The 12,783-nt window shown below is 44.3% G+C and overlaps 1 protein-coding gene across 1 annotated transcript in view; it reads right to left on the reverse strand.

Moving 5' to 3' along the window:
• Positions 1-1,102: 1,102 nt before the first annotated feature.
• The window catches only part of BEST3 (bestrophin 3), a 40,503-nt gene continuing 28,822 nt past the window's right edge, over positions 1,103-12,783 (reverse strand). The window contains exon 9 of the mRNA XM_043564982.1: positions 1,103-2,943. Coding sequence (XP_043420917.1) covers positions 2,001-2,943 — 943 coding nt within the window. The 3' untranslated portion in view covers positions 1,103-2,000. The remainder of the gene's footprint in view (positions 2,944-12,783) is intronic.

A 12,783-nucleotide genomic window follows, 5' to 3' on the forward strand; every position in this document is an offset into this window, starting at 1 on the left:
GGCTCATTGAATGAGTCATTATTCAGTTTCCAGTGCCAGGAAGAAATGGAAGGCCACCTCAGAGTCTGATGAAATATTGAGGAGATTCAATAATTCTCTGGACAAAGGTGCATAAGGGATGGATGGAAGCAGAGATGAACGAACACTCTTCTAGTCCTCCATGAAACCTATGATTCTGCTTGTGTATAATTTATCACCTTGGATTTATGAACAAAAATTGATTATATTTCAAAAGCAGCGAAGTGGAAATTTATTTGAATTTGAGCAATAGCTAAAGCCAAAGAGAAGAGAATAGAGGGACTTAAGTTGCAACAGCCAAGAAAATAGCATTAAGAAGCTGGGGGAGGGTTAGGGTTCCTGCCTCTCATTGGGATTTTCTGTCTCCCTCTCTGCCCCTCCCCTGCTTGCTCACTCTCTCTCTCTCAAAATCAATCAATCAATCAATAAATTTAAAAAATAAACTAGAATAAGATGGTGAGAATAGTATATTGACCCATAGGATTCTTGTGAGGATTAGTGAGATTCTCTGTGAACTTTACGCACTGCTGCCTGGACTTGAGCACTTGATAAAGGGTAGCAACTAGGGTTACTTTATTTCGTAAGTCATATGTAGTCGAGCCTCATCATTCAACAGAAATAGTGACAGCAGTACTCCTAAGACATGGCCTTCCAGACAAAGTTGGAGGCCCCAGCCAATTGCAACCCCCACAACCCTTTGGAGGGAGGTGGTCAACATCCCATCCGCATTGTGCAGTCCTGGACCCCCTTAACCTCCCAGCTCCGAGATCCTACCTCATGCCAAACAACCTGGAAGACGTGGTAACTGGACCCAGATTGGGACATGATTGGGATTTTTGCTTTAAGAGTTCAAGTTAGGGGCACCTGGGTGGCGCAGTCGGTTAAGCGTCCGACTTCAGCCAGGTCACGATCTCGCAGTCAGGGAGTTCGAGCCCCGCGTCAGGCTCTGGGCTGATGGCTCAGAGCCTGGAGCCTGTTTCCGATTCTGTGTCTCCCTCTCTCTCTGCCCCTCCCCCGTTCATGCTCTGTCTCTCTCTGTCCCAAAAATAAATAAATGTTGAAAAAAAAATTAAAAAAAAAAAGTTCAAGTTAAACACACTCAAGCCTTGTTATTCTTTGGTTCCATATCATTTGGTTATTCAGGTTCCTTGTCCTTCCAATTTTTCTCCAGTGTTCAAGACCAAAGAGTGGATATGGAAAGAACAGCAATGGCGGCCGAGGGTGTGGTAGGGTGCCATCAGCTCCCACACCCCTTCCACTAGGAGGCTGGCATGTGTCAGACATCTTTGATCGCCCCATAGGAGGCATTGCCAACACCTCATGGTTCGAAAACTGTGGCAAGAAGTAAGCAGCAGAGATAGCAAGAGAAAATATTACCACTTGAAAGGAGGGATGGAGTAGAAGGGAAGGATGAAGGGATGAGAGAATAAAAAGAAAACAGAGAAAAGGAAATTGAAGGGAGATGGAGGTTGTGATGCTGATAGAGCTTACGCATCAAGAAGTGATAATAGTTCTAGAAAGGAGTGAGACAGAAAGCCTCAAAGAGTCAGAATTAGGAAGGGGCTTTTGAGGCATTGTGTGACCTAGCTCCCTCAGTTTATAACTGAAGTGTCGAAGAAAAGAAAAAGAGGGGAGGAGAGGCTCCTTTGTCTCCCTATAGGCAAAATCAGGGGACTGGACTATCTATCTACAAAGCTAGCAATCTATGAATTATAAGTCATATATATATATATATATATATATTTTTAAGATTCCTTATTTGGTTAAGATATGTCACTGTGGTCTGTGTAACTTTTATGAAAGTCACCTTGTAATGGATGATGTGAATGTGTTTGATTTTCTCAGTTCTCAGACACTCAGGATCATAATGCCCTTCAGTTTAAAAAGTAGCTTATACAGTGTGATGGCTTTTTAAAAAGTTGACCAGTCCTTAGGTATGTTCTGGAACTAATGCTGAACTTCTGGGAAAGTAAGAATCTAGGCTAGAACCAGGTCCTAGACCTTTCTGGTATTCCGTTGGGTGATGCCTCAGCTTGCTCATTATTAAAATCTACGATGTCTGTTTCCTTGGTGTCCAGGTTTTCCAGTAAGTATAGCACATCAGGAGAGGCTCGCGAGCCAGCCACAATGTTGATTCCACTGGTCTCTGAGGATGTTTCTGTGTCAAGTGAAAGAACAGGCTCAGAACTGATGGGATCTGGACTTAGGCCTGTCAGGGAGGCGTGGCTGGACGCCAGGAAACCGGGGAGGCTCCACCGTTTGGGGAACTTGTCATTATCATTAGGGTCTTCCCCAGAGGCTAACGTGAGGATGTTTCTCTCATCTTTGGCTGAACTAGTCTGGGGACTGGGGTCCCTAGGAGGTGTCCCTTTCTCTGAGGGGAATGCAATCAATCCCACAGGCACCTCCTGCTGTCCAGTCCTGCTTGGCTCAACCCCGGTAAACTCTGCGCTCTGGATGGAGGCAGTGGAGTCATGTGATGTGGGCACTGGTGCCTCGGTCACTGTGATCAGTACCTCGGGGACCTGCGGCATTTTGGTGGGGGAGACTCTCACGCTCGACTGTGGAGTCAGGCTCTGCAAAGTGCTTGTCCGGCTGGTCTCCCTGATCGTGGACAGCTCCCCCAGGCTGGAGTACGCCTTGGGGTTCCCCTCTGGGGAGCAGGGTTGCCTTTGGGCGGGTGAGGCACGGTGGGGGCTTCTCGAGGGCACATCCAGCAGATCTCTGGCTGGGCTGACGTCACCACTTGGGGGGAAGAACATGGAGCTGTCGCTGGCCTGCCTGCCATAGCTTCTCCTCCTGGGGCTGGCGGGGTGTTCGTGGGCACTCAGGAACCTCTTGACTCTTCTAATCATGGAATGGCGCTGGCCGTGCTTCTCGAAACTCCACAGCCACTCCTCACCAGGGAGATCCGACCCGGACAGTCTGAAACACACAATGGCAAAATGCAGGCAGAGCAGTTTCAGGGCCCCAGCTCTGTGGGCAGAGTCTCAGAGATCAGGACTGAGTTTTGGATTTTCACATTACAGATTTTGAAATGGGGGAGACTTTAACTTGAGATTGTCTGGCAGAGATTCTCCAACCTTTTGGTCACAGGACCTTTTCAAACTCTTACAAATGATCGAGTACCCCGAAAAGATTTGTTTATGTGGGTTACAGCTATTGCTACTTACTGTGTCAGAAATAACGGAGGAATATAAAAAAATTGCACACATAAGAATGTACAAGCACTCATACCATGAAATGTTAAGTGATGACATCATCACATAGCATGTAGCTTCTGGAAAATTCCACTTTTCCAGAAAGTCAGGGAAGAATGAGAATGAAAAGGTGAATAACATTTTAGTGTTGTTACAAAAATAATTTTGACCTTAAGGACTTGGGTCTTGGGGTTTTGGTTTTTGGGGATTCCCAGAGTTCCCCACACCACACTTTGAAAATCACTCATCTACAGATGTGGACCTTAAAAAGAAGATATAGTGTGTATTCTTTCTCCTTTATTGCAGGTGAACCAAGGTCATGAACTAAGGATCTGTAACCCCCCCCCCCCCCATAATGCATCATAACCAAATTCAAGACAATGCAAAAACAGCTCACATTTACATTTATTTAAGGACCTCCCATGCCTTAATGCAGTTAATTATCATATTCATTGTGTGAGTTGGTACTATTATTATTCAGATTTTACAGAGGGGGAAACTGGGACCCAGAGAGATTGCTAAAGACAGTGTAGCCATTGAGGGCCAAACCCAGAAATCTGACTCCAAAGCCTTTGTTCTTAGTCCCTTTTATATAAAGTCTGCTACCTGGATGTCAAGTGGTGAGGTAGAGCCTGGCGGGGGGGGGGAGGGAGGGTGCAGAATAACGAGTAAAACACAATCCTTGCCCACAGGTAATTTGTTAACATCCCTGGTCCACTCATCTAGGGTTACAGAAGGAGAAATGGGACCACACCTCCATCGAGGAGGGCGGTGCGTGGTCTCTCGACATAGCTGGGCTCCCCTGTGATGAAGTTTGATAGATTTGGTAATGTTGAACTTTCAACATTTGAGACATAAAACGAATAACCCTAGCCTTTTGAACCTTCTTCTTCAAGGCTGAAATAAAATGGATAATTGGGATAACAGCGAGGGCTATGGGGTCGCAAGGCCTGCTCCCGCCTCACATTACATGGTTGTCTCATGTGTCGGTGGATTTGTGGTCTTAATGGGGTTCAAAGAGGAGCTACTTAAAGCCTTGCCTTTAAACCGCAAATGCTCACACCAGCTCCGGGAGCAACAGTGCTTGGTCCGCCCTGGTTCCAATGTTCCTATCGACAGCCCTGGTGACAAGATGCCTTCACAATGCCAGGTGCGCTTTGTGTGACACGGAGGGGAGTGTCGGGGCAGCAGGATGTTGGTGTAACCTGAAAGGGTAAAGTGAGCAGCAAAGAGAACATCATTCCTCCGTGTTTATGAATAAAAGATGGCTGATCGAGATGATTAACTGGCTAAGTGTCCCGGGATGGCGTCCGATTACAACCTTGTGCTGTTATTCTAAAGCCCCAGCAGTGCCCTTGGCTACCAGATAGCCTCTGGCCCACCTCGGCCGTGCATGGCTCCGATTCGGTTACACCAACTTGAGAAATGCAGACTCATGTCTCAGCGGCCCCGGTGACCCAGCTCGCCGAGTTTCATTAGGTCAGATCTCCAGTCACACCAGAGGAGCGACAAGCGCAGTTGTTCACTAAGATCGCCATGCTGGATGTGCCCTGGGAATCCAAAGTAGGGCTGCCAATCTCTCTTTATAGGGCGAGCCTCTGTCCTCCATTTGAGATCTTGACTTTTTATTTGCGATTTCTCTTACTCAACCACTTCTAAACCACACTGCCTTGTAAGAATGATAAAAATCTTCCAGGGGCACCTGGGTGGCTCAGTCAGTTAAGCGTCTGACTTCCGCTCAGGTTCTGTATGATCTCATGGGTTGCGAGTTCGAGCCCCGCGTCAGGCTCTGTGTTGACAGCTCGGAGCCTGGAGCCTGCTTCAGATTCTGTGTCTCTGCCTCTCTCCCGCTTACACTCTGTCTCTCTCTTTCTCAAAATAAATGTTTAAAAAAAAAATCTTCTAGGAAACATGTTTATACTATCATTACTTCAAAACTTTGTAAATCCTAAGGACAAAATTTTCTAACTATGCTGATGATGGACATGTATATTCAATGGGGGCAAGAAGATTAAGGCCCTGCATCACAAATTAGAGAAAAACAGACCAGTTACAAAGAGCAAACTGCAAAAAGGCCAGGGCTCTTGCTAATGTTCTACTGGTTCACCAACTGACACTGGGCAGGGCTGCCAGTGACACCCTATTGTACCTTCCTGCCTCATGAGACTGTGTCGTGGACGCATGAGAATTATCCACTTACCCAACTAAATTTATTGAGCATCTACTATGAGTAAATCTGTTGCATCAAGAACTGTATAACACAGTTTAAAAGGAGGGAGAAGGCACGTATATAATTAGCTAAATTGGGACAAAGTAAGTTTTTGAGCTGACTTTTTGACATTGAGAAGGAATCAAATGGGCAGAGCATTCCAATGGAAGAAGTGACTTGAACAAGTAAGCCGGGGGAAACTTTAGGGTGTTTGTGTGTGAAGATGGGAAAAACTTGAGTTGTACAAGCACAGAATAATGTCAGGCATAAAGCTGAAAAGGTAGCCTTGGATTGTGTTAGAGTCTTATGTACCAGGTAGAGGGATTTGGACTTTATCCCAAAGGCAGGGGGCAACTATGGGCTGCCTTTGCGAACAAAGGGCATAGGTAGACTTGTGCTATTTTGTGGTAGTTCTGGAAGAACTACGTGGACAGCAACATTGATGAATGTTGTCGTCCAGAAATGCTTTGGGTAAGAAACACGACATGGGAACTTTCTACGCTATTAGTCAGAAAGACCTATTGGTGGGTCTTTGGAGGAACGCTTGGTGGCCTGTGCTCTGGGGGGGGGGGGGGGGGGCGGGGAGGGGCAGTTTTATGGAGGTCATGCTGAAGTGGTAAAGGAAGCCTTTTGGGTGTTTATGTTGTCAAAGAGCAGTCGTGAAGCTCCCCGCCCCCACATGATGAACCCAATGACCTTTCTTCCAAATGTGTCCGTGAGGGAATGTTTCACTGCCAGCACACAATCCCTATCTCCTTTCTCTGAAAGTCACGGTTCCCAGTAGGACATCAGAAACCGTGGTTTAAGAACAAAATGGTTTAAAGCTTAGAGCACACAGAACAGACTACATTGAAAGATGCTCCATTTCCCAAGTTGGGCGACTTGGATGTACCTTTTAGGTCCTTTCAGACTTTCTTCTCCTTCTTATTTGGTTTTTAAAGTGTACTTTTGGTACAAGGTTAGTACAATCCTGAAGCCCAAATATCACACCACTTAAAACACTCCAAAACAACTATAGCGGAAAGATTATATGGTAGAATATAAGCACGCTCATTATATTGCTATACATTAGAGAAGGTCAGCTGAAAAAGGTTCTGGAATTTGCTTGGACTTAGATAGGCAAGTAATTAGAGCTAGGAGGACATTCATGGAAAGTGCCATGCAGCCATTATTGTCCAGAAGATGGAATTTGAGAACTGCCTCTGTGGTGAGGAAAATGATTTATTCGGGAGCTCGCAGAGCCAGGATTTCTGCTGCCTGGGCTGATTCTAACTAGCTGTGTGACCTTAGGAGAGCCACTTAACCTTTCTGTGACTCAGCATCATACTTGAAAACTAGTGACAACAATACTTCCTCTACCTGCCTTAGAGGCTGTGGGGGAGTTCAAAAGAGTAATAGATGTGGAAAAGCTTTGAAGAGTAGACAATACGAAAAGGACTCTGTCAATGACTGGCAGACTTTCAGAGGTGATTTCCAAGTCATTGTTGACTTCTCGCACCTGCTTGGAGGAAATGATAGCGTCTGCCTGAAAGTTAATCCCTTTTCTCCTCCGAGAGTGTATTTTTAAAATGTCACTACCCAGGGGCACTTGGGTGGCTCAGTTGGTTAAGTGTCTGATTCTTGATTTCGGTTCAGGTCTCGTGGTTTCGGGAGTTCGAGCCCCGCGTCGGGCTCTGCGTTGACATCACAGAGTCTGCTTGGGATTATCTGCGCCTCCCCAGCTTGCACTCTCTCTGTCTCTCTCAAAATATACTTAAAAAAGTGTCACTACACCTTAGTGCTGCCATCTGACAATGAACACCTTAGAAGGGATGACTCTCACGGTCACTTAATGGTTAGACGAGGGCACTGAGTGAATGGAGAGGAAGCATAAGGACAGGAGAAAGCTGATTATTTGGGAGAAGGAAGATGGGGCCGATCAGGTGGCTTTCTTGCAGACATTGCCAAATCCTGCAGTTAACATTTATTGCACAATGTAAATCCTCAATACGGAAGAGATGAGAATGAGGAAGGTTGTGCTATGTATTGGGCATTATTTTGAAAGGGTGGAGAAGGGTAGGTGTGGGAGAGAGAACAGGTTATGTTAAGCCAGGCGGGCTAGTTGGTTGTAGCCGAGTCTAGGAGGGAGAGCAGGCGTCATCCTCCAGGTCGCACTGGCGTCAGGATTGGGATATGTTATTTCAATCGCAACTGTTATAAAAGACCAACAACCCGCACTTTCAAAATATCTATTGGGCACCCAGTGAACCATCAGCCCCACAGTCTCCCTTGCCAGTGACAGATTTCTGAGGGCACAGGCAGCAGTGATTTCAGGGCTTTTGAAAAGACGCTTGGGCTGCTCAGGGCACAGAAGAACACTTGTCACCTCCTGTTGCCATAATAAGAGGGGACAGGACTGCTGGAGACGGCAGTGACTTTCAGAATTCATGGAGTGTGTCTCATATGGAAAGACCAAAACAGCCCCATTAACTTGAGAGATCTGATGCATTTTTTTTTTTTCCCGAAGCAAGCTTTTCACAAAGCTTTCTCATGTGTGTGATCAGGTAAATAAATACAGAGCTTCACAAGATTAAAGGATAAAACTGGATAATGCTTGCCTTTCTTTCTCTGGGCCACCTTTTTTTTTTAACCTCCTCCCCCCAGGTTTATTGATATATAACTGACATATAACATTCTTTAAGTTTAATGTGTACAATGTGATGATTTGACATATGTGTATATCATAGGATGTTTACCTCAGTAAGGTCAGTCAACATCTTCACCTCACGGTGGCCATTTTGTTTGCTGTTGTGCCAACATTTAAAGTGCTATTTTGAGGGGCATCTGCGTGGCTCAGTCTGACAGCGTCCGACTTTGGCTCAGGTCATGATCTCACAGTTCGTGAGTTCGAGCTCCACATTGGGCTCTGTGCTGACAGCTGGGAGCCTGAAGTCTGCTTTGGATTCTGTGTCTCCCTCTCTCTCTCTGCCCCTCCCCTGCTCATGCTCACGCTCTGTCTCTGTCTCTCTCTCTCAAAAATAAATAAAAATTTTTAAAAAGTGGTATTTTGACACTTTAAATTCAATTAATTTAGGCCATTTTAACAAAATTGAAATGAGGAATTTAGGAAATTGATATTTAATGTGATGAATTCTACTTCTCAGGTCAGATTTATTATTTTCAAATTGCTAGTGTTCCTCAAAGTCAGGCAGCCGCCTTGGAGGGAGCTGATGATTTGCCTGAAAATCTATCTGGGCAGAGCCCGTGTGGAGGGACATTTATTCACAGCAGAGCAAAATGTACTCTTCAAACCCATTAGAGGCAAGTGCTGTTATTTTTAACCTTCTGCTCTGCAGAATCTTGTCAGAGCCGTAGCCTAGGATTTATAAGATGGGAAAGGTAACTCGTGCTGAGCTGGGTGGTGGGGGCCAAGCACTGGGAGGAAAACCCAGCGGACAGAGGTTGTATCCACCCAGCACCCCCTCCTGCCTCTCTTGCTGGGGGACAGTTTGGAGTAGGGGAGCATCACGGGGGGTTTGCCTAGCTCACAATAGGGGCTCCCAGGGCTGGTGACCCTCCTGCTGCTACTCTCTTGCCTCTCTGCTAGTTGGGGCCAAGGATTACAGCAAATCTGGTAAAAGAACGGGCATATCAAGACTCCTGTTACTACTCTGGTTATGCTCATGGGCCCTCCACTGGCTGATGCAAAAATAAGTTGTGGCCCCAAATGGGGGTTCACTTAAAGTCCCCCACATTTCAAAGCTGTTGTATCCTGTGGGATTTTTGTGAGAAAAGGACATTAAGTCATCTATACCTGTCATGTCTTTTAGAAGGTGAAAATCGAGTGCCAATGGTGAGCCTATGTCGGCATATGAAAGAATCCCTGAGAAGGTTCTAGAATTTTAAAGTTAATAACGCACAATCATCTCCTTGGGAGGCTCCGTTTCTCCTTCCTTTCTGGTACATTAAGTGAAAATCAATGTTCCAAGAATACATTTTTGTCCAAGTTAGTGATTCAGAATTTTGAGATATTTTTGGTAGTTTATAACACACGCATGCAATAGTATGTATCAGACTATGTATTTTCTTGTAAAAGCTGTAATATTTGAATATAGTTAGCTAAGAGAGGATAACTTACTAAAACATCCATCTAGAGGTATATTTAACCACAATTTAATAAAGGACGTGCTTGTTAAATACATATTTTGGTATATTTGAACTAATACTGCCAAGAAGACTTCTGACTGTGCTACGCAACCCGAATGCTTTGTACACATTAAATACATACGTACAATTGCAAAAAAGTAATTATATTATTTCTACACATTCGGAGAGACTTTGGAATGAAGATAGATAAGTAAAAGTCACTATTTCTGGGTGTTTGCAGTTTTACAGCACCAAATAAATCCTAAATAAATCCCTCCGCTCCTAACCAGAAGGAACGCTTGCAAAAATCTGTATCTTTCTCCTCTGTGCTAAGTGCATCCTTAACTGACTTCATAGATCCATTCCTTAAGACCACTCTCAGTGTGAGGAAGTTGCGACATATTTGAATGACAGCAGAAAGCCCAGTAAAGCGGTGTTCATTAAAGGGTATCGCAGCAAGTCCACGGGCTGAGAGCACTCTTTTACATCAGCAGGACCCTTAGAGCGAGCACACTTCCATGTGTGCACATGCTAGTGATCCATTTCATAAGCAGCTACTGCCTCTCGTCTCCAGGATTTGGAATCCTTTAGCTGCTATGGGTAGATATTTCAGTGGGGTTTTCCCAATGCCCTTAAGGGGTTATTGCTTCTTCGCTCTTGGGGATTTTGATTTTCGAGATGGGATTAAAGGGAGTTATGAGACTTTAGGACTTTAATTTCCTTGTGTTCCATTCCTCAGAGACTTACACATTTGTGCTAATGGATAATCCTAAGTATTTAAAAAAGAACAAGAGTTTTGGAGCGACCCATGGTGCTGTCATGTGAATAGCATTCTACCTCAGGCTAGCTGTGGTGGGCTAACCCTGGATCTTACTTTTTGTTTGTTTGTTTGTTTGTTTTTTAATGTTTATTTATTTTTGAGACAGAGAGATTCAGAGCATGAACGGGGGAGGGTCAGAGAGAGAGAGAGACACAGAATCTGAAGCAGGCTCCAGGCTCTGAGCTGTCAGCACAGAGCCCGACGCAGGGCTTGAACCCATGAACCGTGAGATCATGACCTGAGCCGAAGTCGGATGCTTAACCGACTGAGCCACCCAGGCGTCCCACTTTTTGTTTGTTTTAAAAACAAATTTGGGGGGCGCCTGGGTGGCTCAGTCAGTTAAGCGTCCGACTTCGGCTCAGGTCACGATCTCACTGTCTGTGAGTTCGAGCCCCGGGTCGGGCTCTGTGCTGACTGCTCAGAACCTGGAGCCTGTTTCAGATTCTGTGTCTCCCTCTCTCTCTGACCCTCCCCTGTTCATGCTCTGTCTCTCCCTGTCTCAAAAATAAATAAAACGTTAAAAAAAATTTTTAAAAAATAAATAAAAATAAAAACAAATTTGGGGCATCTGGGTGGCTCAGTCGGTTAAGCATCCGACTTTGGATTTTGGCTCGGTCATGACCTCGTGGTTTGTGGGTTTGAGCCCAGTGTCAGGCTCTGCACTAATTTGTGCAGAGCCTGCTTGGGATTCCCTGTCTCCGTCTGTCTCTCTGCTCCCCTCCCACTTGTACTTTTTCTCTCTCAAAATGAATAAACATAAAAAAAAAGAAATTTGTTTTCAGCAATGCTGGCTTGAGTTTAAACATTCTAGGTTTGTTTTGGTAAAGTTTGGTATGTTAGGTCTAAGTGTTTGCTATTGTCCAAAGAAGAGTCATTTGCATTTCAGGGCTTGGGCGTGTTTTCTTCACACGCATCTTATAGAAAACTCTTCCCTCTGCTTGTGGGTGACCTCTTCATCTTGGTTAATAGTGTCTCCAACAGTAAGGATGATGAAAAGACACCTTAATTAAAACAGCAGATCACCGCAATGTATACTTTAAATACCTCATAATTTTTATGTCGATTATACTTCAATAAAGCTGAAATTAAAAAAAAAACTGTTACTTTAAATACACTGTCATTCCTTGCTGTTTGTGCTCATATTGTCTTGGAATTTACCCTTTGCTGAATCTCCTCCTCCTATTTGTGTGCTAGCTCCTAATTTAGTCTTAAAGATGCACATTGGACTCCTCAGCTCCAAGAAGCCGTCTCTCATTCACCACGCTGGGTGAAATATCTTTCTTTTATTCCCATAAGACTGAGCGTTTCTCTATTGCTGGGTTTACCACATGGTACCAGAACATGTCTCCTTGTGTCAGTGAGCTGAAGAGGTATTTGTTTTTTTTTTGTTTTTTTTTTTTGCCTATGCCTAGCATTTGAAATAGAACCTATCGTATACCAGGCCCTGAAAGAAAATTTGCCTGAATAAATGGATGAGTTTATTCTATATGTGAAGATACGAGGAAAAACGTGATATTCTAAATTTGTATTTGAGATAAAAATATGGGGAAAATCTTACTTTATTTCGCTAATGTACATTTGGTAAATGTGCAGAAAATATGGCAATATTTTGAATATGTCCCTGAATATAGAGAACAGAGGAATTGTCTCTAAGGAGTTTTCTTTTTTCTTTTAAATTTTTATTAACTTTAGAAAGGGGGAGAGGGGGGAGAGAGAGAGAGAGTGCACGCCGTGGGGGACGGGCAGAGTAGGGGAGGGAAAGAGTTGGGGGACAGTAGGCTTCCTACTGAGAGCAGAGAGCCCGATAGGGGTGCTCAAACCGGTGAACTACAAGATCCTGACCTGAACCGAAGTTGGATGCTTCACCAACTGAGCCACTCAGGCCCTCCTAAGGAGTTTCCTTTTTATGTGGAAATGAGTAGTCCCCTGAATGTAAAAGAAAATAGGAGGCAGAGTATTTTCTCAGGTTTCTCTTGGATAGTACTTTTGTTCAGTTATTGAAGGGCATTGCCTTGATTTTAGCATTTCTGGGTCATGGGAATTGTGATCATAAGCTTGAAACGTTGATGTGAAAAGGTAAGGGAAATTTGATTTCTGAATTAAATATGCTAGGAACGTACATCCTAAATAGAATAAGAAAATTAAAAACTTACTCAACCAGGAAAGGATTTTATATGCTTATCAAGCAGCAAACACTTTTCTGAACCACTTGAATCCATACTACTTTGACACCCGGTCTTTATCCTAATGCAAAGGGCTCATTGACTCAGTCATCATCAACAAAATCACCTGTGCTACAGTAATCCTTACTTTTACCTTCCCTTTTCCCCTGAGCCTTCGTCAGATGGCTCACTTGATATTAACTTTGTATTTGGTGAGTGAACAGTGAAATTCTTAGGGAGTGATCTTTT

This window comes from Prionailurus bengalensis, chromosome B4, assembly GCF_016509475.1.
Source record: "Prionailurus bengalensis isolate Pbe53 chromosome B4, Fcat_Pben_1.1_paternal_pri, whole genome shotgun sequence".
NCBI classification, from domain to species: domain Eukaryota; kingdom Metazoa; phylum Chordata; class Mammalia; order Carnivora; family Felidae; genus Prionailurus; species Prionailurus bengalensis.